Raw genomic sequence first — 27,573 nt, forward strand, 5'->3', positions numbered from 1 at the left:
AAGGGCTTTTGCCCGAAACATCGATTTTTCTGCTCCTCGGATGCTGCCTGAACTGCTATGCTTTTCCAGCACCACTCTAATCTAGAATCTGGTTTCCAGCATCTGCAGGCCTTGTTTTTACATAATTAATTTACTCCATTCTAAAATCCATATTTTTCATGTATCTTTGCTGTGAGCCATGAACTATTTTCTTGTCTGCCATTGTTTATCAATCATCTTTTCAGCTATAGTTTTTTCCTAGTCCACTCCCAGCCACCTTTGCTCTCATTCCTTTGCAATATCCTTATTTGAGTTTAGCAAGTTGCTTTTAAACCAAGTTTTCCCTTCTCAGACTGAATGCTAAACTATTCCATGTTTTGATCACTGTATATACAGCACAGAAACAGGCCCTTTGTCCCACCAACCCTGTCCCAATTACTAATCTTTATTTAGACCTGCTTCTTATTGCCTGTATGTGTATTTATTCCACTGGTCGCCTCACTATCATGTGTCTATCAAAATATACCTTTAAACATAGCTAACGTGCCTGTTTCTACCACCACCACTGGCAGTGCAATCTAGGTACACACCACCTTCTGTAAAACATTTTTCCCGCAATGTTCCCTTAAATTTTAACCTCTCCCCTTGAACCTGTGCCGCCTTGTAGTTGACCTTTCTATTCTGGGAAAAAGCTTCTGACTATCGACCCTGTCTTTGCCCTTCATAATTTTGTAGACTTCTATCAGACATGCGTGATGAAAGGCTTATGCCCAAAACGTCAACTCTCCTGCTCCTTGGATGCTGCCTGACCTTTCCGACTGACTCTCCAACATCCACAATCCTCACTTTCTCCTTGACCTCTATCAGGTCACCCCTCAGCCTCCATCTTTCCAGTGAAAATAATCCAAGTTTATTCAACCTTTCTTCGCTAACAAAAACCCTTCAGCTCAGGCAACATCCTGATAAACCTTTTCTGCACCATCTCCAAAGCATCCACGTTCTTCTGGTAGTACAGTGACCAGAACTACGTGCAATATTCCAAATATGGCCTCATTAAAGTTTTGTACAGTTGTAACAACTTGCCAACTTTTATATTTAATGCCCTGGCCAATAAAAGCAAGTGTGCTGTAAACCTTCTTAATCTGCTTATCCACCTGTATTGCCACTTTCAGGTATCTGCGGACCTGTACACCTAGATTCCTCTGTATGTCAATACTCCTAAAGGTACTGCTACTTAATGCATAATTTGCACCTAATTTGGTCTTCCTCACACTTGTCCAGATTAAACTCCATCTGTCATTTCTCTGCCCCAGTCTGCAAAATATCTATATCACTCTGTATCCTTTGACAATTCCCCTCTCTCTCTGCAACTCTGCCAGTTTTGCTGTGATCTGCAAACATACCAATCAGACTACCTACATTTTCCTCCAGCTCATTTATATACATTACAAACAACAAAGGTCCAGCACTGTTGCTGCGGAATATACTAATTATCTCCATTGCAAAAAGCACCCTTGCATTGCTAGTCTCTGTCTTCTGTGGCCAGGCCACTTTTGTATCAGTCTAGCCAACTCATGCCATGAGACTCTACTTTCTATAGCAGCCTGCCATGGAGGTACCTCATCAAATGCCTTACTAAACTCCATGTAGACAACATCCACTGCCCTTCCCTCATCAATCATTCTTGTCTTGTCCTCAAACAAATGGTGAGACATAACCTTTCCCACCTAAACTCATCATGCCTATCACTTCTAAATGTGAATAAATCCTGTCTCTCAGTATCTTTTCCAACAGCTTCCCCACTATTGACATCAGGCTCACCGGCCTGTAATTACCTGGATTATCTCTGTTTCCCTTCTTAAACAAGGGAACAATGTTGGCCGTTCCTCCAGTCATCTGGAACCTCGCCGGAGGCCAAAGAGGATGTCTCCTAGGGATTTTTTTACTCTGAGATCATTTATTAAATGTGCCTCATCCCATATCATCAGATTCTAATTAGTCTTATTCCAGGTTGAATCCTCAACATATTGATCCAAATGCATTCCATATAAATTCTTCGTTGTGGCTAACTCTACCACTTTGACTTTCCCAATCGTCTTGGTGTTTAAAGTCACCAATGATTAATCTACTGTCTTAGTTAAAATGCCACCATTCATACTGATTTATTCTCCATTCTGTTGCATCACTGCTGTTGCATTACTGGACCAGTCTTTCCAATATGTTTTTCCTCTTGTATTTCTCACCTCCATCCATATGGATTCTGTATCTTCCAACCTAAAATCACTGATTGTTATCATACTTATTCTAACACATGATAACGAATGTTGCAGCACACTTCCCTACCTGCTTATACTTCTGAAAAGTCTACACCCCTGACTATTTAGTTCCCAGCTTTGATCTCCTTGTAAATGTGTTGCCATAATGATTATAAAGATAATTCCTATAAACCTCTAGTTAGCCTATATCTAGAGAGACATATGGGTTAGTGTCAGGAACTTGTAAAATGTCTAACTGTAATTGTGTGAATTTCACTGTTCCTGAGAGTGTTTTGAAACTGATTAGAGAAACTTTCGAGAAACAATTACTTGTTTTTTGCAATTAGTGGCTATGCAACTCCACAAAGAGCTGTCAGTTTCAGTTGAATAATGGCAGTAAATGGCTTCCAGTCTAGCCATCATATAACTATAAAATCTTTGCCTTTACTTTGCTATTGTCATTGTGGTTAAAGTTGAGGGAGCAAGCTGAACTAAAAAGAGTTAGTTTTCCCATTAGTAGAACTAGAAGTTGTCTTTTCAAGGTGCAGAAAATTTAGTTATCATATAAGTCACAAGGTAGCTTTGCAATATACAAATTTGATTGGCTATTGGACAGGCAGAATGGTAACAATTGATGCATCTCTTGCTATTTTAGTAGCAAACTTACATAGGTAAGCTGGTTAGCAAGGTTAGATCACATGGAATACAGGGAGAAGAAACCATTTTGATATAGAACTGGTTCAAAGTTAGGAGACAGATGGTGGTGGTGGTGGAGGGTTGCTTTTCATATTGAGGCCCGTGACCAGCGGTAAACCACAAGGATCGGTGCTGAGTCCACTGCTTTTTGTCATTTATATAAATGATATAGATGTGAACAGAGGAAATATGGTGAGTAAATTCGCAAACGACACTAAAAATTGGTGGACAGTAAAGAAGGTTACCTCCGAGTACAACGGGACCTTGATCAGATGGGCCGAGGAATGGCAGCTGGAGTTTAATTTAAATTCATGTGAGGTGATGCATTTTTCAAAGACCTAGGGAGTGTTGCTGAGCAAGAGACCTTGGAATGCAGGTTCATAGTTGCTTGAAAGTAGAGTTGCAGTTAGACAGGATAATGAAGAAGGCATTTAGTATGCTTGCCTTTATTGGTCAAAGCATTGGGTATAGTCGTTGGGAGGTCATGTCGCAGCTGTCCAAGACATTGGTTAGGCTGCTTATGGAATATAGCATTCAATTCTGGTCTCCCTGCTATAGGAAGGATGTTATGAAACTTGCAAGGATTCAGAAAAAGATTTACAAGGATCTTTGCAGGGTTTGAGCTATAGGCAGAGGCTGAATAGGTTGGGGCTATTTCCTCTGGAGCATCGGAAGCTGAGGGGTGACCTTATTTAGGTTTATAAAGTCATGATAGGGTAAATAGCCAAGGTCTTTTCTCCAAGGTAGCGGAGTCCAAAACTAGAGGGCATAGGTTTAAGGTGAGAGGGGAAAGATTTAAGAGGCACATAAAAGGGTGTTGTGTACATGAAATGAGCTGCCAGAGGACATGGTGAAGGCTGGTACAATTACAAACATTTAAAAGGCATCAGGATGGGTATAGAAATAGGAAGGGTTTAGAGGGATATGAGTCAAATGCTGGCAAATGGGACTAGATTAATTTAGGATATCTGGGCAGCATGGATGAGTTGGACCAAAGGGTCTTTTTCCATGTTGTACAGCTCTAAGGCTATAAATTTGATTTGAGATAACCCGGACTGATGAAAGCATAGAGGCCTGGTTAATGATTTTTAAAAGATCGTGTGACAGCAAATGTGTATGAACCATGATACAAAGCCATCTTATAAACTCATGAAAGTTAATGCACATGAAGAAGCCACTTAGTCCATCTTTGCCTTGAGTAACCCAAAATGAATTATTGACTGTGCTGTATCTTAATATTTGTATTAACATTGCATTGTCTTTTCTTGTGCTTCATATATCTTTTAGGATATATGTTCATGTTTGCCTGGCACAAAACTGTCCTCCATGTAAAGGATTTTAACCCACTTTCCTTATAGAATTCAAATAGCTGCAGGTGAGAAATAACAAGGGAAGGAAGACATTGATCGGAGTGGTCCTTAGACCTCTAATATTTTCTGAGTAAAATGTCCTCTTGTAACTGATTCGAGCTATAGAAAGTAGTTTTCAAAACCACCCCAATAAAATCCTTCATAATATTGGAATTCACTGAAATAACAGCACAGAGGCCGGTATCCCATCACCAAGGCAGTCCCACCCCGGGTCTGGGGACATAGGCCTGCTGTTGGGTTTGTTGCTTTTCCTGCAATGTTTCACCCTAGGTCCAGTTCTTCTGATTCAGACTCTGACACAGGCGCATGTACTGGATCATAGCCCATCTCTTGCATCCCAAGTGCCTCGAGAGAGAGAGAGAGAGATGCCTCTTCATCTTCCGGTGGCAACAGTATCGAGGTTGCATCCATCTCAGACTGAGGTTTCTCAACGCTGGAAGGAAGGAGTGAAACTGTGGTTTCTGACAGACCTTCTGGCTGCTCTGAGGGGCCAGGTGTGTTTTTCTCCTACCCCATTTGCGAAGTAACAGCTTTCAGGTGATCCACACTCTTTTTCAGGAAAGCCTCACTTACCTAAACTTTGTAAGTAACACAACCTGACCTCTCATCACCCTCACCTCATAGCTCTATGAGGTCATTTCCATGGTTCTGGCACCACACTTGGTCCGTGAATTAAATTGCTACTCTCACTTAGAGGCAGCATGTGGCCAGCTTTGACGTTCCTGCCATTACACAGACACACTCCCCAAAAATCAGGTTGAACCTGGTGTGGAGTCTTCTTCCCGTCTGCAACTCTGCTGGAGCTTTGTTGTGTGTGGGGTGGTCCATAATCTAACAGGAACTGGGACAGTTTGGTATTAATTGATGCTGGAGGCTGCTTCTTTAAGCCTGCCTTGAACATTTGGACTGCTGTTTCTGCAAGATGGTATGGAGCTGTCTTTATGTGCCAAATGTCATTTGACTTCAGGAAATATTCAAATTCCCTGCTGGTAAGTGATGACCCATTGTCCGTAACCAGTACCTCTAGGAGTCCATATGTCATGACTGATGCTTGTGCCTTCTCAGTCTGCCTGAGTTTGCTGACCGAAGTTTATGCATGACCAACCACTTTGAATGGGCATCCACAAGGACCAGGAACATTGAGCCCGAGAAAGGACTGGCATAGTCGACATGCAACCGAATCCAGGGTTTTCCTGGCTACTCCCAAGAATGTGGGGGCACTGCTGGATGACCCAGGTGGAGTTCAGCAAGTATCAGGCTGTAACTTTACTCGGGGCAATCACCCTTGCTCCCTCAGTAACATGCCGTCTTCATTGGTGATCTGGCCTCGCCAGGTCCAGAAAGATTTCAGTGGCTGTTCAGTCTCCCCCATTAACAGCAGCTGTTTTAGTTTTGCTAGGGCAGTATCTTTGTGTCCTCAGTCAGATATTGTCAGCACTGATTGGAAAGGTGTTCAGAAAACTCAAAGCTAAAACCAGAAGAAGCACCACCATTGGAGTATCTGCCAGTGGGAGGCAGCTCATGGCATCCTTATTAGCCACTTGGCTTCCTGGTTGGTGTTCAAAATTGTGATTGTACATGCTGAGAATAAGGGCCCAACGCTGAATTCTAGCAGAAGCTATGGGTGGCACTGCCTTGTCTTCCTTCAGTAGCAGGGTTTATGATCTGTTACGATGACAAATTCCTATCCAACAAAGTTACTGATATTGCCTCATGGCAAAGATGACCATCAAACCTTCCTTCTCTTGCATTCAACATCAGCCAAAGTCTGGGAAGCATAGGCTGTTGGGTGTTCCTCTCCACTGGACCACTGATGAGCCAACATTTCCCTAATACAGTATGGGGAGTCATAGCAGGTCAACATTACCTCTCGCTTCGAATCGTAATGGGCCAATGATAGATGAAAATATCTGCTTTTTCACTTCCCTAAAGGCTACTTCTTGGCTACAAGGCTATTTCCAAGGCTGACCCTTTTCCATTAGCAGGTGTAAGGGTGCCAAAATGGAGGTCAGATTATGTGTGAGAATAATTCACTAACCTAAGGAAATCTCTTAGCTCTGGTCCAGACATTGGAGCTGGGGCTCTTTGATCTGCCTCACTTTCTCTTCCAATAGTGTAACCCATTTTGTCGGCTCTGTAACCCAAGTAGGACATTTGAGGTGCCTAGAATACACACTTTTTCCTTTCTAAGGCATACACCTGCCTAGGAAAAACATTTAAGCACTATATCCAAGTTTGCCAAGTGCTCTTAATGGTTCTTCCCTGTCATTAGTACATCATCCAGATAAATGGTAACCTGGGGTGCCCATTGTAAAATGGTTCCCATGATCCGCTGGAAGAGGACACAGGTTGGTGGCCCAAATGGCAGTCTTATGTATTGATATAAACCCTTACAGGTATTAATTGTAGCATGTTTCAGGGATTTCTGATCCAGTCACAATTGCAGGTAGGCATGGCTCACGTCCAGCTTTGTAAAGGCCAGCTCTCCTGCCAACTTTGCATACAAGTCCTCTATGCGAGGGATCAGGCATTTATCCAGCTATGAGAAGCAATTTACCATCTGCTTAAAATCCTTACAAAGGTGAACTGAGTCTTTACCATCGGTACGACTGGAGCTGCCCAATCTGCAATGGTTTGATGTTTCCTTCGCTCTCCAGCCTTCTAATGTACACCTCTACTTTTGCCCGCAAGGCAAATGGCACTGGGCAAACCTTGCAAAATCTCAGAATTGCTTGTTGATCAACATGTAAAGTGGTTTTGTCCCCTTTGATAGTCCTAAACCCTTCCTGAAATATTCCTGAGTATTTAACTAGGACTTCACTGAGGCAGCTATTTTCTAATTGAAAAATGTTGAGCCAATCCAGGTGAACCTTTCTCAGCTAATTCCACCCCAATAGGCTTGGGCTCGAACATTTTTCTACCATCAGTTGTAACTGGACCAACTGCTTTTTGTAAGAGACCGGAGCTGATATTGTACCCTTAATCTGCAACAATTCCCTCATGTATGTTCTCAGTCTGGCTGAGGTCTTGTGCAAACTCAAGTGAATCATGTTAGACACAGATTCTGCAACCACAAGTATGGCTGCGCCGGTATCAACCTCCCTAGGAATTGGGTGACCAAACATTAATTTTAAATATGCTCAATTTGGATAACACTAACCAACTTAATTGTTCCAACCCACATGTAGGGAACTTTCCAGGGTATGCTGTCTACTGGGTAGCAGCTCACAAGTTTTCTTACTCAAGTCAGGCCTTGTAGGACTCCTTTGCTGTCTCGAATCCGCAGAGCGGCAGCAGCTACAATGGCTTGCCGGCCCAGATCCCGAACAATGTTTTAGCCATTTGGTCAAGGCTTGGCTTTGTTGTGGGGTTCTACTTTGAGATGGCCTTGGGTCCCTCTGCTCAGGACATGCCCTGAGTGAGGTTCTGCAATTACCTACACTCAAGTGGTGTTCCCCAAACTCAGAGAGGTAAGGGAGTCCACTTCCATTGGGATGCCTTGCAGCTCCCGTGCTCCGCTTGCTGCATTTTCTACCGACAATGCCAGTTGTAGTTCCTTTATATAGTCCAGCTGGGCTTCCGCTAGTATCCGCTTCTTCATGGTTACATCATTAATCCCACATACCAAATGGTCTTTCAGCATCTCATTCAGTGTTAACCCAAAGTCTCACACTTCTGCCAGTTGTCTCAACCTTGTCAAAACTCTTGATACACATTCCCCTAGCTGTCGAACCGCTGAATAAAATCGATAGTTTCTCGGAATTAAAGGAGGTTTGGGGCTATAATAATCCTTAGCCAACTCCGTCAACTCTTGGAAAGTCTTAGTGTCTGGTGGCGCTGGGAAAGTTAAGCCCCCTAATAACCACAGGTCCACATGTAGTCAGAAAGATTCATCATTGCTTTTCATCTGCCCTAATGTCATTTGTCCGAAAGAAATATTGTATTCTTTCCACTTATAGGGCCCAGTTTTCAACTGCAGGATCAAATCGGGCTTATGCCCAAAACATCGATTCTCCTGCTCCTCTGCTGCCTGACCTGCTGTGCTTTTCTAGCACCACACACTCTACTCTGATCTTCAGCATCTGCAGTCCTCATTTTCTCCCAGTTGTTAACCTGGGTCAGTTAACAACCTTGTAGTCCATGAGGTCAACCTGGTTCCAATCACTACAGACGCTTTCAGATTTCTTGCCGTACACTTCAGCTATTGAAAGTAATTTATTCGTCACCTTTTAACTAAAGTTTTGCCCTTCTGATTTATTTTCTCTCATTAAAATATGACTGTCTTACAGATTGTGATTTGTTGGAAGCCTTAGATATGAGATGATATTTTGAACATCTCCAAAATTGTGAGACTCTCTTCCTAGTGCGGAGACGTACCTAAAAGGCAAAGAATTACAATTATACAGGATTTCATCTAAATGGTCAAATGACGTCTCTGCATATTTTGTTTCACTAGTACTTTTTACTCAGTTTTCTGAAATAATTTGAGATTTGGTAGAGGTGAGCAAGATTATGGGAAATTCCATTAAAGTAGATAATGAAAAGCTATTCTTCATGGTTGAAGGTCAAAGACATGAGACACAGATTTAAAGTTGCAGACCAAATCCGAGTAAGGACTTTTAAATGCAGAGTGTGAGAATAGTGAGGATGGTTGAAGCGGTGATTATTAATTGATATCAAAAGAAAATTGGACCTGTGGGAAATAAATTAACAGGACTACAGTGATGCAATGAAGGAAGAGGACTGACTGCATTCTGTAGAGAGAAACATGTTTTGATTGACTGAAAGGCCTCCTATACATAGTGGCCTGTGACTCTAGGCTCTGCAGTAGAACCATACTTAGTGTTTTTTCTTTAACACAGCATCAATTTTGTTTTTATTTGTGAAATATACCTGCCCTATCCATTAACTTGTGCTTACAGCAGAAATTACTTACAATTCTATTATTTTCCACTAATGATGTTGTGCATCAAGAAGAAATACAATCCTTACCATATTTTGAAATTAATTGTATTTTGAATGCAGGCTGGCAGATTCATAATGTGTAAATGTAGTGGAAGCAACATTATGTTTGCATGTACTTTAAATGGCTTGCGGGTTTAAGAACATTTTTACCCAATTGACTCTTAATTTCCTTATTTCAATGCAGTCTATCCAGCACTACTGCAGTTTATAAGAATTTTTTCTGTGGTTCTACTCTAAAATATGTACCAGTCATTTCTTTATAATATAAGGACAATTTAATTTGTGATTTCTCATCTATTCATCTTTGTAATGCTTAGGTTCATGGATAATATTCAGACTGAAATTTTGGAAACTGAATTCCTTTCATACTCCAAAGGCATGACCACAATTAGTGAAGAAGATTTTGCTCGTATTCTGCTACGTTATACAAATGTAGACAATACAAGTACTTATCTGGAGTCAGTTCGTCAAAGGATTCCTGAAGAGAAGGTAGTTGGTTTTACATTTGTGGTCTCTGAAATCTTTCCCCAGGACGAGGGTCGAATCTTGATCTTAAAATCAAATTTAATATTTCGTCATTTTTCTGTATTTAACAAACAAAGTACGTTAAAATCAGATTTCTCTCCTTAATAAAATCAAATACAAACAAATTGAGAGACAAGCATGGTTGAAAACTTAGATCTTGAGAATGCTTTCAAAACTAATGAAAATATTGGAAGTAGTAAAGGATTTAAGATTTGTTAAATCTAAGGTTCAGACAACTGATACCACAGTCTCAAGTCATGGAACAAAAGTTAGTGTTCATGTTAAAGGGCAAGTTATTAGAGGCCCAGCCTAATGCTGTTAACACAGGTTCAAATCCCATCACAGCAAATGGCAGAATTTAAATTCCAATCTATATTTGGAAGCTAGTTCAGTTTTTGCTGGTGTAGACTGAATGATGGTGTCATCAAAATCACCTGCACTTTTGCCAGTTCTATCATTCACGTGTTCATGTAATTATGTCGTTATGGCCACCCTGTCATATTCCTGAATGGGATTCCCCTGGATATTTTCATATGATGACATTATTACATATAAAGATTGCACACATTGTGACATCATTGTTCTCCAACAACGGTGGCACCAGTGTGTAAGCCAGATCTGGTGGCTCAGTCCAGTTCCACCACACTACAGGTAGATGCTATTTTGCCAGTTCTGAAGAATGGTCACTGGACTTGAAATATTAACTCTGCTTTCCCTCTACAGATGCTGCCGGATATGCTGAGTTTCTCCAGCAATTGTTCAGATTTTCAGAATCAGCAGTTCCCTGCTTTATTGTTTTAGAAATTATTTTTGGTGGTCATTTCTCGCATGGTGCAGATTTGGGAGTGAGGTTTGATCTCAGAATCAGGATTCCAACCCCCATCCAGGAACTGAGTACAGTCTTCAATGCTATTTGTAACAGTTTTCAAATGCTAATGTTCAATAAATTTGTCTAGTGGTTTATAGTTGGAAGCACAATTTCATCTGTGATGCAGTATTGTCTACATGCCCCAGAAGGCATTACTTTTTTTTCAAACACTTGAAGTGAGAGTCAATGCCTAGGCAGGCATTTATTGATCTTTCCTAGTCGCTTTGGGAATCGAAGAACAAAGAACAGTATAACACATGAACAAGCCCTTTGGCCCATGAAGGTATTGCCAACACATAATGTCTTTCTGAACCAGAATATTTTGTCTCTACACAGCCGGAATTGCTGTATTTCCTTCCTATTCATATATCTGTCAAGGTGCCTCTTAAATATTGCTATTGTATCTGCTACTACTACCTTCTCTGTCGGTGCATTTCAGGCACTTACCACCCTCTGTACAAAAACTTGCCTCTCAGCTCTACTTTAAACTTATCCCTTTTGCTTAACCCTATATTCCCTAAAAGTTGGCATTTCGACCTCAGGAAAAAGACACTGACTATCCATTCTATGTATGTCTCTCATAATTTTGCAAAATTCTATCAGGCTACCTTTCATTCTCATTCAAACAAATGAAGTTTGTTGATTCTCTCACAGATGTTTTACGTACAGATGACCATTTGATTGATTGTGTTTGTATTGGTATCATATTGGATCTTCTAGCTCAGATACAAGACCATTTGGCCCATCATGTCTATATAAGTCATCAAACATCAATTTATTCTAATTCCATTTTCCAGAACTTATCCACTAGCCTTGTATGCTAGGGATAGTGGTGAACCACCTTACTGACCTGCTTGTTGGAATGATACTGTCACCCTAGTGTTATGCAGCAAGTTCCAGGATTATGACTCAGTGGAAACATGGTGATAAATGACAGATTTGAAGAGGTTGGAGAGTTTGAGCTATAGGGAGATGCTGAATAGGTTGGAGCTATTTTCCCTGGAGCGTCGGACGCTGAGAGTTGACCTTATAGAGGTTTGTAAAATCTTGAGGGGCATGGATAGGATAAAAAGACAAGTTATTTTTCCTGGGGTGGGGGAGCCCAGAACTAGAGGGCACAGCTTCAGGGTAAGAGGGGAAATATATGAAAGAGACCTAAGGAGCAACATTTTCCCATAGAGGGTGTTAACATATATGAAATAAACTGCCAGAGGAGATGGTGGAGGCTGGTACAATTACAGCATTTAGAAGACATCTGGATGGGTATATGAATAGGAAGGGTTTAGAGGGATATGGGCCAAGTGCTGGAAAATGGGACTAGATTGGGTTAGAATATTTGGTCGACATGGATGAGTTGGACCATGCTGTATTTTTTCCGTGCTGTACATCTCTATGATTCTGTCTATGACTCTAAATAACTTCCAGAGTTTTACAAAATGTGAGCAGCACAAAGCTGTTGGAATGGGCGGGCAAGCTGAAGTTTGTGAGAAAAGGGGAGGTAATTCCAGCAATATGTTGGGCACTTAAATTTGCTGGAAATATCATTAGAGTGTTTGGAAATGGCTAGAATTCAATTGCAGATGAAGATCTTGAACACAAAAAAGAACTAAAACTGTTTGAATTACGATTAAAAACAGGAAAAAGAAAAGGAAAGAATAGCCCTGGCAGAACAAAAAGGAAAGAAGGAGGCTTTCTAGGAATAAAGGGAAAAAGAGAGAAGAAAAGCAGAAGGAGTGAGAGTTTGAACTTCAGAATTTGGTAATTAGACAGGAAAGTTGACTTAAAAGGGTGAAGATAGGCTTACTGAGGACGAGCAAACATCATAACCAAATGTCTGTTGGTTTAAATATGTCCAAGCATTGTCTAAACTTGACAAGAAGGGTGTAGAAGCATTCTTAACTTCATTTGAAAAAGTGGCTAAACAAATGAAGTGGCCGATGACCATGTGGGTTTTGTTGATCCAAGCGAAGTTGGTAGGTAGAGCTAGTGAGGTTTTTGCATCACTATCAGAGCAGGTGTCTGGGGAGTATGATGAGGTGATGAAATTCATCTTAAGTGCATATGAGCTAGTACCAGATGTCTGCAGACAATGTTTCAGGAATCTGAGGGACCATGGTCAAACCTACATTGAGTTTGCAGGAATCAAACAAAGTAATTTTGATAGATGGATAAGGGCATTAAATAGATCAAACATATAGCGCTCTTAGAGAGACGATTATTTTGGAGTTCAAACATTCACTTCCTGAAGTAGTGAGAACTCACGTGGAAGATCAGAGAGTTAAAATAGTGAGATTAGCAACTGAAATGGCTTATGATAATGAGTTGGTTCATAAATCAAAGTTTGTCTTCCAACATCAGTTTCACTCTGTGAAGAATAAAAGTTGGGGATAAGAGAAATCCTCAGTTGATAAGGCACAAGTCGGTTTCTTTTTTACCCTGTGAGAAACTATGAAGAGAAAAGAGAAGTAAAAAGGCTAGGATGATTTTGCTGTAATAAAGTAAGCTACAGCAATGGCCAGAGTGAGGGTAGAGCTAATCAGGGATAGTGGAGGGAACTTTGTGCTTGGAGTCAGAGGAGGTAAGGGAGGTCCTTAATATTTTGCTTTAGTATTCCCTGGTGAGAGGGATCTTGTCGTTTGTGAGGACAGTGTGAAACAGGCTAATATGCTGAAACAGTTTGAAGTTAAGAAGGTGAATGTGCTTGAAATTTTGAAAAACAGGAGGATAAATAAGTCCCCTAGGCCATAAGGGATATATCCAATGTTATTACGGGAAGCGAGGGAGGAGATTGTTGCACCTTTGGTGATGAGCTTTGCATCCTCACTGTCCACTAGATGATTAGAAGGTGACAAACGTTATTCCCTTGTTCAAGAAAAGGAATAAGGACAACCCTGGGAATTACAGACCAGTCGGTGTTACATCAGTGGTGGGCAAATTAATTTATACTTGATCCAAGGAGTACAACTTCTCCTTGGAAATGACATTGCTGGATCATAGGTAGGACTGCTGCCTGCTGTGGCTGAAAAGCCAGTGGAAAATCAGGTAACTGAGATATTACGGAAAGTATATCCTGGGATTTTTCCTGACTCTGACAACAAGGCCACAAAGCCACTGGTTGCAACAGGAGGAGAAATCAAAGAATAAAGATAAGGAGGTAGTAGTGGAATGATTGGAGATCCTGTTTGATTGAATGGTCAAGAGAAACAAAAACAAGCACAAGTGGGGGACAAAGTGGATATTTTTAGTTCAGAGAAATTAACTAAATTACAACAGAAAGATGAAAAACTGAAGCAATTGTGTAAGCTAAAGAAACTGTATTTATTCCAGAATGTTACTATCTCAAAAATTATGTCTTAATGAGGAAATGGACACTAACACATATTCAAGCAGATAAGAAATGGGAAGAAATTCATTACGTTGTATTACCAGTGGGTTATAGAAAGGAGGTGTTGCAGGTAACACATGAATTACTAGTAGGAGGTTATTTAGGGGTAAGGAAAAATCAAGCCAAATTACAAAAACATTTTTACGGCTTGGACCCCATAAGGATGTAGTTGAATTTTGCCAGATATGTTATACATGTCAGGTTATTGGAAAACCTCCGGCAGTGATAAAATCAGCACCTTTAATACCGATCCATCTATTGGAGGATCCTTTTATAAGGATCTTAATTGATTGCGTAGACCCCTACCGAAAATAAAAAGTGGGAATCAGTTTTTGTTGATGATAATAAATGTTGCCTGTAGATTTCCAGAGGGCATTCCACTACACAGTATCACAGCTAAAAGGATTGTAGAAGAGGTACTCAAATTTTTCACTAGGTATGGACTACCCACAGTGATACAATCAGATCAAGGGTCAAATTTTACATCAAAATTATTCAGAGAAGTTATGGATTGCTTAGGAATAAAACAATTCAAATCCACTGCATATCATTCAGAATCACAGGGAGCACTAGAAAGGTAGTATCAAACTTTAAAACACCAGTTTGAGGTTCTGGATGTAATTTTGCTCGCTGAGTTGGAAGGTTCATTTTTAGATGGTTCGTCACCATATTAGGTAACATCATCAGTGAGCCTCCGGTGAAGCACTGGTGTTATGACCCGCTTTCTATTTATGTGTTTAGGTTTCCTTGGGTTAGTGATGTCATTTCCTGTGTTGGTGGTGTCATTTCCTGTTCTTTTTCTGAGAGGATGATAAATGGGGTCCAACTCTATGTGTTTGTTGATAGATTTCTGATTGGAATGTCATGTTTCTAGGAATTCTCGTGCATGTCTCTGTTTGGCTTGCCCGAGGATGGATATGTTGTCCCAGTCAAAGTGGTGTCCTTCCACATCTGTATGTAAGGATACTAGTGATAGTGGGTCATGTCTTTTTGTGGCAAGGTGATGTTCATATATCCTAGTGGCTAGATTTCAGCTTGTTTGTCCAATATAGTGTTTGTTACAGTTCTTCCAAGGTATTTTGTAAATGATATTTATTTTGCTTGTTGTCCGTATAAGGTCTTTTAAGTTCATTAGCTGCTGTTTTAATGTGTGGATGGGTTTGTGAGCTACCATGATGCCAAGATGTCTGAGTATCTGGCAGTCATTTCCAAGATGTCTTTGATGTAGTGGAGAGTGACTAGGGTTTCTAGGCATGTTTTGTCTGCTTGTTTGGGTTTGTTGCTGAGAAATCTGCAGGCTGTGTTCATTGGGTACCTGTTCTTTTTGAATACACTGTATAGGCGATTTTCCTCTGGTCTTTTGTAGTTCCTCTGTGTTGTTGTGTGTGGTGGCTTGTTGAAATGATGTTCACAAACAACTACCTTCTCAAGGCCAATTAGTGTTGTGTAATAATTCCTAGCCTCTCCACTGATATCCACTTCCAATCAAAGATAATTTAAAATCAAAATAACAACTTTCTTTTTAGATTATTGCTAAATTTACATTAAACATGCAAAGCCTCATTCTGAAATAGCCAGTGATATTGAATCCAAAGAAATATCTAGTTCTTCCAAGCAGTAAAATAAAATACAATTTTATATCCTGAAACAAGCAAGTTAAAGTGTGACCTGATTGAGCTCTTGCACTAATTAAGGGAATTTAATGAATAACTGCACTACTGGAGGAATCCTGAATAATGGAACATAACTATGGAATTTAATGCACTGCCCAGAAGGCCATGTTGAAAATTTTAAAGCATGTTTATTTGTGAAGTAAAAATATGAATGCGTGCAAAATTAATCATGGAATTAAGATTTGAAAAAATATATATTTAGGAATGATGGGGCTAAATGGCCTGATCTCATCTTTTGCCTTTAATAAATAATTCTTAAAAAGTCTGGTGAAAGTGAAGTAAGGGTAGTGCAATAATGTTTAAAAAAAATTAATCACGAAAACAAGTACCAATTTCTTTTGCACATGATAGACTGATTAACTAAGTACAATGATCGTACCACCTTACTTTGGTGAATGAAATATGTTAAACTGTGATGGAATAATGGAGAAAAAGTAAAGAAAGCAAAGCAGTGCACTGGTTATAGGCACAGCATTTCCAGCTGTTCTAATGGGCAATTATATTTTGAACCATAGAGTCCCATATTATACAATTCTTCTCATTATACTATCTGTTCTGCTATAACGTGGTAGTTACATTCTCGTGCAACCTCGTGTTATAGAAAATCGTGCAAAAGAAATAATGGGGCCAATGGGAAAAACAAGGTTAGGGGCGAACCACCAAAAATATCAGTAAAAATCAAAACAAAAATAGTAGTTAGCCTAACGAACAATAGCACAGTCTTAAAAGAAAAGTTAAAGTCATAAATTTTAATTAAATAATACAATAAATATAACATTTTAAGGGGTTTCTGAGCTTGCTGAGTTACAATACTGTATTAAGACAGGCTGAGGTTCATCATCAGCATCATCTTTACTTTCAGGTCCAGTTCTGGGTGCAGGGTTGCGATGAAAGAAAATATTTAATCCATAATTGGATGGATGTGGTTCATTGTCTTCAGACTGTTTCTTGGGGGTTGGCTTTAAAAAAGCATTTAGTTTTTGCTGCTTTGCAGTCTGTCTTCTTTCATGAAGGAGCTGCTCATAGAGTGCCCGATAAGACTTTACGCCATGAAATGCTGTCCTGCTGCGTTCTACATTGTAGTCATTGTCTGCTAAGAACTGAAACTGCCTCTCAACTTCCCTCAGGGCAGAAGACAAAAGAGAAGTGGGAAGTTCTCGTGGTGCTGCATCCTGGACTTGTTGCCATCATTTCAAACTTCAGTTTTCCTCATAGCAACAAGTTGCTGTAGATTAGCTGTGGCGAGGTCTTCACAATGGGATTCAAGCAACTCCTTGACATTCTCAATCTCCACTTCTTCAAATCCACCTTGCTTTACAAGAGTGACACAATGTTCTTTGATTGCTGGAAGCTCCTCTGACAGTTCAAAATCATGAAGAACATCTATGAGAAGCTTCAGTCAAACTGCATGCAAGCAGTCCTTACTGCCATCACCCAAGGCCTTCACAATGATGTCAATAGCATTCTTAATGTTAAAGCTCTCCCAAAATTGAAGACCACCATCCTCATTATCCCTCTCTGTAGCTGCAATCAGCTGCTTGGACATGTGTTTGAAAGCTGCTATCGCACCCTAGTTCATGGGTTGAATGAGAGAGGTTGCATTCAGAGATGTTTTCAGAAAGCTCACCAGTGATGGAAAGATTGCTTAGTGCATTGTCCAGAATGAGGAGAATCTTGAAATGCAAATTCTTTCTCCTGCAATAATTTCTCAGAACATCCTCAAATACATCAACAGTAAGGTCATCCCGTCATCCAACCTCTTTTGCTTGGCCTGAAGAAAACATCTGGAGTGGCCTTAAGGTAACCTTTCAAGGCTCACAGGTTGGCACAGTGATACAGTACCACAGGCTTAAGCTTTAAAGCTCCACTAGCATTGGTAACCCAACAACACAGCCATACAACCCTTTGCAACCTTAAAACCTGGAGCATGTGTTTCAGTCTTAGAAATGTCAGTTCTGGGGATGGCATTCACTTTCAGTATAAATCTATCTTGTCCAAATAGAAGATTTGAGCCAAGGTGTAGCCTTCTTCCTCAAACAAGGTTTTCACCACAGGAGGAAATGACAGCACACGTTCCTTGTCTGCACTGGCAGCTGTGCCACTTAACTTTGTTATGAAAGCATAGCGGTTCTTAAATCCAACAAACCCGCCACTACTCGTGCTGAAGGCAGGCACATCAGCAGGATTTTCTGCTATTTTTTCCTTAGGTCTTCATAAATTGATGAGGCTTTCTGTTTTATGATGAGACAGGTGGTCCTAGAACACTTTTCCGATTGATCTTCTATCCACACACTTAGAAGCCTCTCCATCCCTTCCAGTTCCTTTGTTCGTGATCTCTCAGACTTTCTAGTACTCAGACTTGTTCCAGCAGTGCAGGTTGCTTTAATTCTTTCTGCATTGTCTCTAATAGTGTGTAGCGTAGACTCCTTTATACCTGTTGCACGAATAATATCATGTACTCTTCCATTCCACTCAAAACACTGTATAACATCTAGCTTCTATTCAATGTTATAGCCTTTCTTTGACAGTCACCACCCACAATTTTTCAACTGGATGTTTCCTGTTTACATTCTTGCAACTTTGTCCTTCCATATTCATGGAGAAAACACAGTCAAAATTGCAAAAAACAGGAACTAAAATTACTGAGTACAGCATTGTACCTTTCATGAAGCACTTTACCACAAAGCGTGCAAGCCTATTCAACATGTGATGTCCTCCACGCACCACAGCACCTATTGTCAAGGATGGAAATTTTATAATTACCGGTGGGAGTTTGGTGAATTGAGGAATTTTCTTAAAAATACAATCATGTTACTGCCAAATTGCATTGACAAAATGCGCATTAGAGGAGAACAACCTGTACTCTTCTAGGGCTATCTGCCCATTTGTCAATTATCAGAAACAACAGAAATTAGTAATTTTTAAATTCATTTTGGTACTCTGGTGCAGCCTTTATATTCTGAAAATTTCATTATGAAAACAGATTTCATCACTTTAGAATGATCACCTAAATATTGTCCTTAAAAATCACTTTAAAATAAATCAATGATTTAATTGGCCAATCATTAAGTTTATTGATGTCAGAATCTTATCATTAGGTGGAGAGATTTTAAGAATTCAACTACTGAGAATAGTAGAGTGTCATTGTTCATCACTTCATTTGTTGATAACAGATGTCTGTTATCAGTGGTGTATCTGAGCGATAGAAAAATCTTGTGGTAAGTAATTGCATCAATGCAAATCAATAGAGCTGGTGTTACAGGTAATCCTTCAGGTGTGGGATGTTTTGGATATATTCCTTCTGTTTTTGTTTATAGAAGGATCAGCTTAATCTTTCTTTGAAAACGTGCAAACATTCTATTTGCTTTAAATTGCTTCGTGTTAATAGCTTTGACAGTTAAACTGGTGAAACCAGAAAAATCTGTTTATTTTGCATATTGGACACATTGCATAACTTCATAACCTCATCTTAGAAAATGTATCACTATTAGATTCTTTTTCCATGGAGAGTGAATTACTAAAATTTGATTTGAACTGAGTTCCAGCTTTTTGTACTTAACCTGACATGCAGTATTTTACATTTTTATTTGTATGTAATTTCATTTTGATATTATAGATCAGATGGATACAATATCAACATAAATATGGAGTCAAGTTCTGACAGCAATCAATTTCCAGTAATAAATCAAATTTAGAATTTTTTACTTTTCTCATCAAATAGTTGATTTCTTCACCTTCAAAAAGCTAGTTTTCCCTTTCCAACTATGTTTTTCAGTGTCTACTTTTTTTTATTACCTATATATCCTCAGTATTATCAATTAAATATTGCTCACACACCCAGATGCCAAAGAGTGTTTTTCCTTCCCATTTTCCCCACCCCTAAGAGCATTGCTTTCTTTCACCAACACTCTGATCTCAATGTCACTAAGGTATGCAATGCCAGAATTGAAATAACAGTAGGAGCACCTGATTCTATAATTGTGTAATTAACTACAATTGGTTTATGCAGACCATTACTTATCACTTGTCCAAATAGACATCAAAACAAAAGTTATGCCACGATATTGATTAAAATTTATCAGAAACTGTTCAAATCAAAACAGAAAATATGCTCTATTTTCTGTTCCCTGGTTACTATACTCCCAAATTTTCATAAATTCTCATTTCTGATTTCTTCTTGAATTTGTTCATCCATTTTTTTGCAATTATGTAATATTTTCTCACATTTATTTGGTCATAACTGCCAGCTTAGTTATTAATTGTTCTATATCCGCAGATTTACAAGATTGAGTCTAAGACCTATTCCAGGACTTTATCTAGGCTGACTATTCATTGCAGTAATTAGTGTGTGTTTTAGAGGTGTAATCTTTTAGATGAGACAGTAAACTGACCTTTGTTCAGATGGGCATAAAGAATAAAGGATTTCATTGCACAGTTTCAAAGAGTCAGGAGTTTGCCTTGAACCCTGGGCAATAGTCATCCTTCAGTGGTAGCACAAAACAACAAATTAACTGTGTTTGAATTCTCCTGTTTCTGACAAGTTATAGTCTGCTTTTGGCAGATTCATAGATATTTCAGGGAGAAGTCCCCCCCCCCCCCCCCCCCACCTCACCCCCATTTTTTTTCTGAAGAGAATGTGTTTTATGATGTGATTCCCACAAGTCATAGAGTTATATGGACACAGACTCTTTGGTCCAACTTGTCCACGCCAAACAGATATCCTAAACTGATTTTGTCCGATTTGCCAGTATTTGGCCCATATCCTTTCAAACCCTTCTTTTCTTTCTTTGTGTACTCCGCTAGATCCCTCTTAAATGTTGTAATAGCACAAGCCTCCACCACTTCCTCTGGAACTCATGCTATACACACACCACCCTCTGCGTGAAAAACTTACCCCTCCAGCCCTTTATAAATTTCTCCCCCCCCGGCCCCCACCCCTCTCATCTTAAACCTATACACTGTAGTTTTGGAACACCCCCCCCGCAGCTTAGGAAAAAGACCTTGGCTATTCACCCTATCCGTGTCTCTCATGATTTTATAAACTTCTATAAGGTCACCCCTCAGCATCTGTTGCTACAGGGGATAAAAACCCCAGCCTATTCAGCCTTTCCCAATATCTCAAGCCCTCCAATCCCAGCAACTTCCTTGTAACCCTTTTCTGAACCCCTTTCAAGTTTAATAACTTCTTTCCTATAGCAGGGAGACCAAAATTGAATGCTGTATTCTAAAAGTACAGCTACATAACAACATCCAACTCCTATACTCCATGCACTGACCAATGAAGGCAAGCATGCCGAATGCCGCCTTCACAACTGTGTCTACCTGCGACTCCACTTTTAAGGAACAATGCACCCCTTGGTCTGTTTGTTCTGCAACACTTCCCAGGGCACTACCATTAACTGTATAAGTGCTGTCCTGGTTTGCTTTGTAAAAATGCGACACCTCAGATTTATCTAAATTAAACTCTATCTGCTACTCCTCAGCCTATTGGTACATCTGATCTAGGTCCCTAAACTGATTTTGTCCGATTTGCCAGTATTTGGCTCATATCCCTTCAAACCCTTCTTTCTTTGTGTACTCCGCTAGATCCCTCTTAAATGTTGTAATAGCACAAGCCTCCACCACTTCCTCTGGAACTCATGCTATACACACACCACCCTCTGCGTGAAAAACTTACCCCTCCAGCCCTTTATAAATTTCTCCCCCCCCGGCCCCCACCCCTCTCATCTTAAACCTATACACTGTAGTTTTGGAACACCCCCCCCGCAGCTTAGGAAAAAGACCTTGGCTATTCACCCTATCCGTGTCTCTCATGATTTTATAAACTTCTATAAGGTCACCCCTCAGCATCTGTTGCTACAGGGGATAAAAACCCCAGCCTATTCAGCCTTTCCCAATATCTCAAGCCCTCCAATCCCAGCAACTTCCTTGTAACCCTTTTCTGAACCCCTTTCAAGTTTAATAACTTCTTTCCTATAGCAGGGAGACCAAAATTGAATGCTGTATTCTAAAAGTACAGCTACATAACAACATCCAACTCCTATACTCCATGCACTGACCAATGAAGGCAAGCATGCCGAATGCCGCCTTCACAACTGTGTCTACCTGCGACTCCACTTTTAAGGAACAATGCACCCCTTGGTCTGTTTGTTCTGCAACACTTCCCAGGGCACTACCATTAACTGTATAAGTGCTGTCCTGGTTTGCTTTGTAAAAATGCGACACCTCAGATTTATCTAAATTAAACTCTATCTGCTACTCCTCAGCCTATTGGTACATCTGATCTAGGTCCCTAAACTGATTTTGTCCGATTTGCCAGTATTTGGCTCATATCCCTTCAAACCCTTCTTTCTTTGTGTACTCCGCTAGATCCCTCTTAAATGTTGTAATAGCACAAGCCTCCACCACTTCCTCTGGAACTCATGCTATACACACACCACCCTCTGCGTGAAAAACTTACCCCTCCAGCCCTTTATAAATTTCTCCCCCCCCCGGCCCCCACCCCTCTCATTGTACTCTGAGGTAACCTTCTTCAACTGTTCACAACACCACCAATTTTGGTGTCATATGCAAACTCTCTAATCATACCTCCTATCTTCACATCCAAATCATTTATGTAAATGATGAAAAACAGTGGACCCAGCACTAATCTTTGCAGCACTCAGCTGGTCACAGGCCTCCAGTCAAAAAAACAAACCTCTACTACCACCTTCTGTCTTCTAGTTTCGTATTCAGTTGGCTAGCTTACTGTGGAATCCATGTGATCTAACCTTGCTAACCAGTCTACTATGTGGAACACAAAGTCAGCAGGGCTCCTTTCTGCTGTAGCAAGGGTGTAATCCTGCAGTGTGAGCATTTCAAATCTCGAAAGATCATATCAGGAGCATTTCGAATCTGTGGAACTGTAAAGCTGTTGGGTTATTTCAATAGAAAACCTTTAATAATTGAATAGAAGACTGCCTGTTTTTGAAAGTTGAAAAAACTCATTTTAGTCTCAATTGATGTTTGTTGCCATTACCCTAAACATTATCACATGGCATAATGAATTGGTTGCTTTCCACAACCTATAATCATAATACTGGGGAGGTTATAAGGTCACAGTTTGAAATCTCAAATAGGTTGTTAAAGGATTAGCTGTGTTTGATGTGAGGTTATGAATAGAAATATTTTATAAAGGGCATAAACACTTGAGTGTATTTCAATATATTAATTCAGATTTCATGAATGGCAAAAGTTTTCATATTTTGTGAACATATGACATGACATCTGATGTCTGCCTCTGGTGGATATTGGATAAGTTGACCCGGAGGATAGAAGAGCAATTGGTGCAGAGCTGGCTGTGTATTGACATTAAGTTGACTTGGGATGATCTAGCGATATGTGGAGTATCATGAGTAGGAACTAGGTTGACTTTGTGGCTGTAAGGGGCAGTGTGAGTGGGTGGGGAGTTGTGAGTTAGTTCAATTTATGTGGGAAGTATGGGTTGGCATGGAGGCTGGGAATATATTGGGAAGGATTGGGGCATATATTGACGTGTGGGCTTGTGGCGAATTGAGGGCAAGTGGGCCTAATACTGAATAAAGTAATGGGACAAAGTCACAGAGAACCAAGGAGCCCTCTTGACCATCTCCAATCTTTGTTCACATGCAGCTGATTCAACTGTCATATTTGCCTTAAACTTCACATCCAAATATTAAAATCTCATGTGACCCTTATTTTAGAAAGCCTTACTATGTAACAATGGTATGTATGAAACTAGTCAATTTAAAACAAAAACGCCCATTCACAGTTTGAACAAACTGCAATAATCCTATAAATGTGCCAATCAACCAGCCCAATACAGTATCAATAATAGAAAATAGAAGCACTTGACATCTCTTATCCTTGTACAAATACACATTGTCCCTTTGACAAAAGAGATCTTGAAAAAAATAACATTATAATCGCAAGACCTAAAGATATAAGAGCAGAATTAGTCCATTTGGCCATTCGAACTGGGATATGGGCTTGAACAGATCAAGCTTGAAGTTGATGTGTTGGAAATTTTGGCGAACATTAAGATTGATAAGTCCCCAGGGCCAGACCAGATTTATCCGAGGTTGCTCCGGAAAGCGAGAAAGGAGGTTGCTAAGTCGCTGGTGAAGATCTTTGCTTCCTCACTCTTCACAGGAGTCATACCAGAGGATTGGAAGGCGGCAAATGTCCTTTCTCCTTTCAAGAAAGGTACAGAGGAATCTAGATTATCCGAACGAGATGGGTGGGCACTATTTTGTTCAGATAAACGATGATTCGGTTCATCGATTAAATGCCTTTCCTCTGGGGCTCCGAGTTTTTAAAGTCTGCTCCCAGTTCAGAAGCACATTGTGCACAAGACCCTGCCCCCCCAGCCAACACCTCCCCCCAACTGTCCAACACCTTTCCCCCCGTCCCCCAAACTCGTCCAACACTTCCCCTGCCTCCCCAGCACCACCCCCCCATCCCTGTCCAGCACTGTCCCCGCCACCCCCATCGTCCAACAGTACTCCCACGCCCTCTCCAGGACAGCTGGACTGGACACGAACAATAAGACTGCTGCTGCCTTTGTTGGGGTAAGTCTCTAAATCTCATGCGCGCACACACACACACCCCCACAGCTACAGCCACAACTTTTTACTGCAACTTTTTGATAGGTTCCACCTCTGCCTTGTACAGCACAGGACAATGTTGGTCAGATTATCTGGGGAAGGGGGAGGTTAGGGTACACCCTTACATAGAACTCCAGGTAAAGTGTGGGGGGAGAGAGCAGGCAGGAGGTCAGTCATTTGGATACGGTGCTTGTTTAAACACTGTAAACAAAAGACACAATCACTGTTGGAAACACGTCTTTGATATAATGTTTCTATCGGGACCTCGAGATCTCTTTTGGATAATCCAATTTTCTGATAATTGCTGTTCGGATAATCAAGGATCCTCTGTAATAGGAAAATCCCTGGCAATTACAGACCACTCAGTCCTATCCTGTGGTCAGCAAGGTTTGGAAAGAATTCTGAGGGATAAGATTTATGACAATTTGGAAAAGCATAGCGTGATTAAGGACAGTCAGCATGGCTTTGTGAAGGGTAGTTTGAGCCTAGCTAATCATACTGAGTTCTTCGAGGAATTGAGGGGTGCATAGGCACAACATCGTAGGCCAAAGGGCCTGTTCTATACTGTACTTTTCTGTGTACTATTTTCTATCGAGTCTAATATGCTATTCAAAATTCCTTCTAAGCTTTGATCCCTTTACTAATCAAGAACCCATCTATCTCTGTCTTAAATACATTTAAGATTTGGCCTCCATGACCTCTCTGTGATCTGATCTGATCTGACCAGCATGTAATACAGCCACAGCAATACGTTCCTGCTCATGTATTCTAGCATTCTCAAGATTGCCTCCACAGTGTAGGTAGTTGATCGAGATCTTATATATTACATTACATTACCTACAGCGTGGAAACGGGCCCTTCAGCCCAACCAGTCCACACCGACCCTCTGAAGAGTAAGCCACCCAGACCTATTTCCCATGCACGTAACACTACGGGCAGTTTAGCATGGCCAATTCACCTGACCTGCACATCTTTGGATTGTGGGAGGAAACCGGAGCACCTGGAGAAAACCCCCCCAGACACGGGTAGAATGTGCAAGCTCCACACAGACAGTCGCCCAAGGCTGGAATTGAATCTGGGACCCTGGTGCTGTGAGGCAACAGTGCTAACCACTGAGCCACCTTGCCACCTAATGGGAAATTTCCCTGGCGGCGGAAACATATTGGGGACCCACTCCCATGCAGCTCCCCTCAATTTTGCCATCAACGTTGCCTCTAAGCTTGCTATTACAGGCCTGGGAAGGTTCCGTTTGAATTTCCTAGTATTGATCAAAACCTGGAAATAAATTGACTGCCTATTTCTCAACCAAAGATGATGGTCAGTTTAAAGAAATCTACAGGTGTCAAAATGCATCTTAAAATTTAGTTAAATGTCGCCTCAGAAGACACAACAATAGTTTTTAAACATTTATGTGAAGAAAAGATATGACCTGGAATACAGAAATTAAGCTTTTTATTGATATCAAAGTTATTAAGCCATTGTACTGTTTACAATGGTACTTGGTCATACCAAAAAAGCTGAATAAAGATACTCATTATCTGTGATTTCTTCCATTTACTTAATTTTTGTAGTGTAGTAATTTTTTATTTCCATTTTACTATGAAAAAAAATTTGCTTTTCTTTGGTTTTAGGTACTTTTCTTGCCTTCAGAAGGACATAAATAGGGCAGTAGGTGAAGTTGTGCAATGTTCTAAAGGTTAAAATTTTCAGACAGACATGAGCAAATCTTTTACTTGGTGTCAAAAGTCAAAAGATCTGCTTTAGACGGCTATGTTTACAGACACTAAAAGTTGCCTGAATGTTGTAAGTAAACAATTAGTACTTGGCACTCATTAAAGAGTGCTTTTTTTCCCAAAACTTTATTTCAGTTTTATTGTGTTGAAAAGAACAGGTGAAAGAATCTTTGACCTAATCTGTGGAAAGTTTGCTGACCTTCAAAGATTTTTCACTCTGACTGATCATCAAGTCTAGTATTAACCTTCTATTGCTAGGTCATATCACACATGAAGTGTTAGTTATGGAACCCCACAGCAATAAATCAAATGTAGTGCCCAATCAGTTACAATTATAGACCTCTTAATTGAAGCCTATATACTACTTGAGTTACAAAATGTTTCACTTGATACTAATATATTGTTTACATTTTAGGGCATCACTTTTGATGAATTCAGATCTTTCTTTCAATTCCTGAATAACTTGGAGGACTTTGCCATTGCAATGCAGATGTATAATTTTGCAAATCGATCAATTGGGCAAGGTGAGCCAAGTTATATAATGCTAGTGTATTAATTTCAAAGTTTTTTCATAAGAACAACTTCATTGGAAAATTATTTTGCTCATTACCTTATTTCAGTTTGTCCTTTGATTAGCAAAGGAGGTTTTACACCTCAAAGTCTGCTTTGCATATTTACTTACATATTTGGAGTTATTAGCATAAATGTACATAATATCTAGTAAGATAGTTTTACGCCCTTTTAGCTGAGGTTAATGGTTTCCATTGATATTGTAAACATTTGTTTAATTTGCCTTATTTTGTTCCTCAGATTTTTATCACATTTTTGGCTAGTTTTTGGTTTTATTTTCATGCTAGTTCTAAGTCAAATTTGTAGATGTTACTGTTTTAATCTCACTGACAGATATTTTTTACATAATACACAGACTAAATTTTCTTTTGTAGTTTTCTTAAGGTTTTCTAGTTCATGTCCTGAATGTGGTAGATGGTGGGTGAAACATCTACAAAATTGACTTAGCAGAACTAGCATGAAAATAAAGCAAAAAGCTGGCCAAAAATATGATAAAAATCTGAGGAACAAAATGTGGTAGCTGGTGGGTGAAACAGTCATGAAGGGGCTTGATGCGAATATAAAACATTGCTTGACTGGCTCCAGAGTAATATAAGCTTTGGTAGTGAATTGTGAGGAAATATATATCCTGTATATTCATGTAAAAATAGAGTTTCCAAAACTAATTCTTAGTTTGAAAAATAGGAAGTTGATTCTTACTCTAGAAGCATTTTTTTAGAGGTTGAAATCCATCATTTCCCATCACAATGCTATTGCAGAGTTGTCTAGTCAGAAACTACTCCTGTCAAACCCTACGCCCTAAATTAGAGGAAAGCAGTCAAAAAGTATTTTTATTTTTAAAAAAATTTTAAATAATAACTTTCATTAAGAGAGACAGTAATTTCTGTATGCTAACTTTATCAATTTCATCAATGGCAAAAGCCATATATA

At 39.9% G+C, this 27,573-nt stretch overlaps 1 protein-coding gene across 6 annotated transcripts in view; it reads left to right on the forward strand.

Moving 5' to 3' along the window:
- The window catches only part of micu3a (mitochondrial calcium uptake family, member 3a), a 201,411-nt gene that overhangs the window by 138,501 nt on the left and 35,337 nt on the right, over window positions 1-27,573 (forward strand). For all 6 annotated transcript variants that reach the window (XM_072570017.1, XM_072570041.1, XM_072570025.1 and 3 more), the window contains 2 exons: window positions 9,583-9,754; window positions 26,489-26,597. In XM_072570017.1, coding sequence (XP_072426118.1) covers window positions 9,583-9,754; window positions 26,489-26,597 — 281 coding nt within the window. The remainder of the gene's footprint in view (window positions 1-9,582; window positions 9,755-26,488; window positions 26,598-27,573) is intronic.

The sequence above is a fragment of the Chiloscyllium punctatum genome, chromosome 1, assembly GCF_047496795.1.
Source record: "Chiloscyllium punctatum isolate Juve2018m chromosome 1, sChiPun1.3, whole genome shotgun sequence".
In the NCBI taxonomy this organism is placed as follows: Eukaryota; Metazoa; Chordata; class Chondrichthyes; order Orectolobiformes; family Hemiscylliidae; genus Chiloscyllium; species Chiloscyllium punctatum.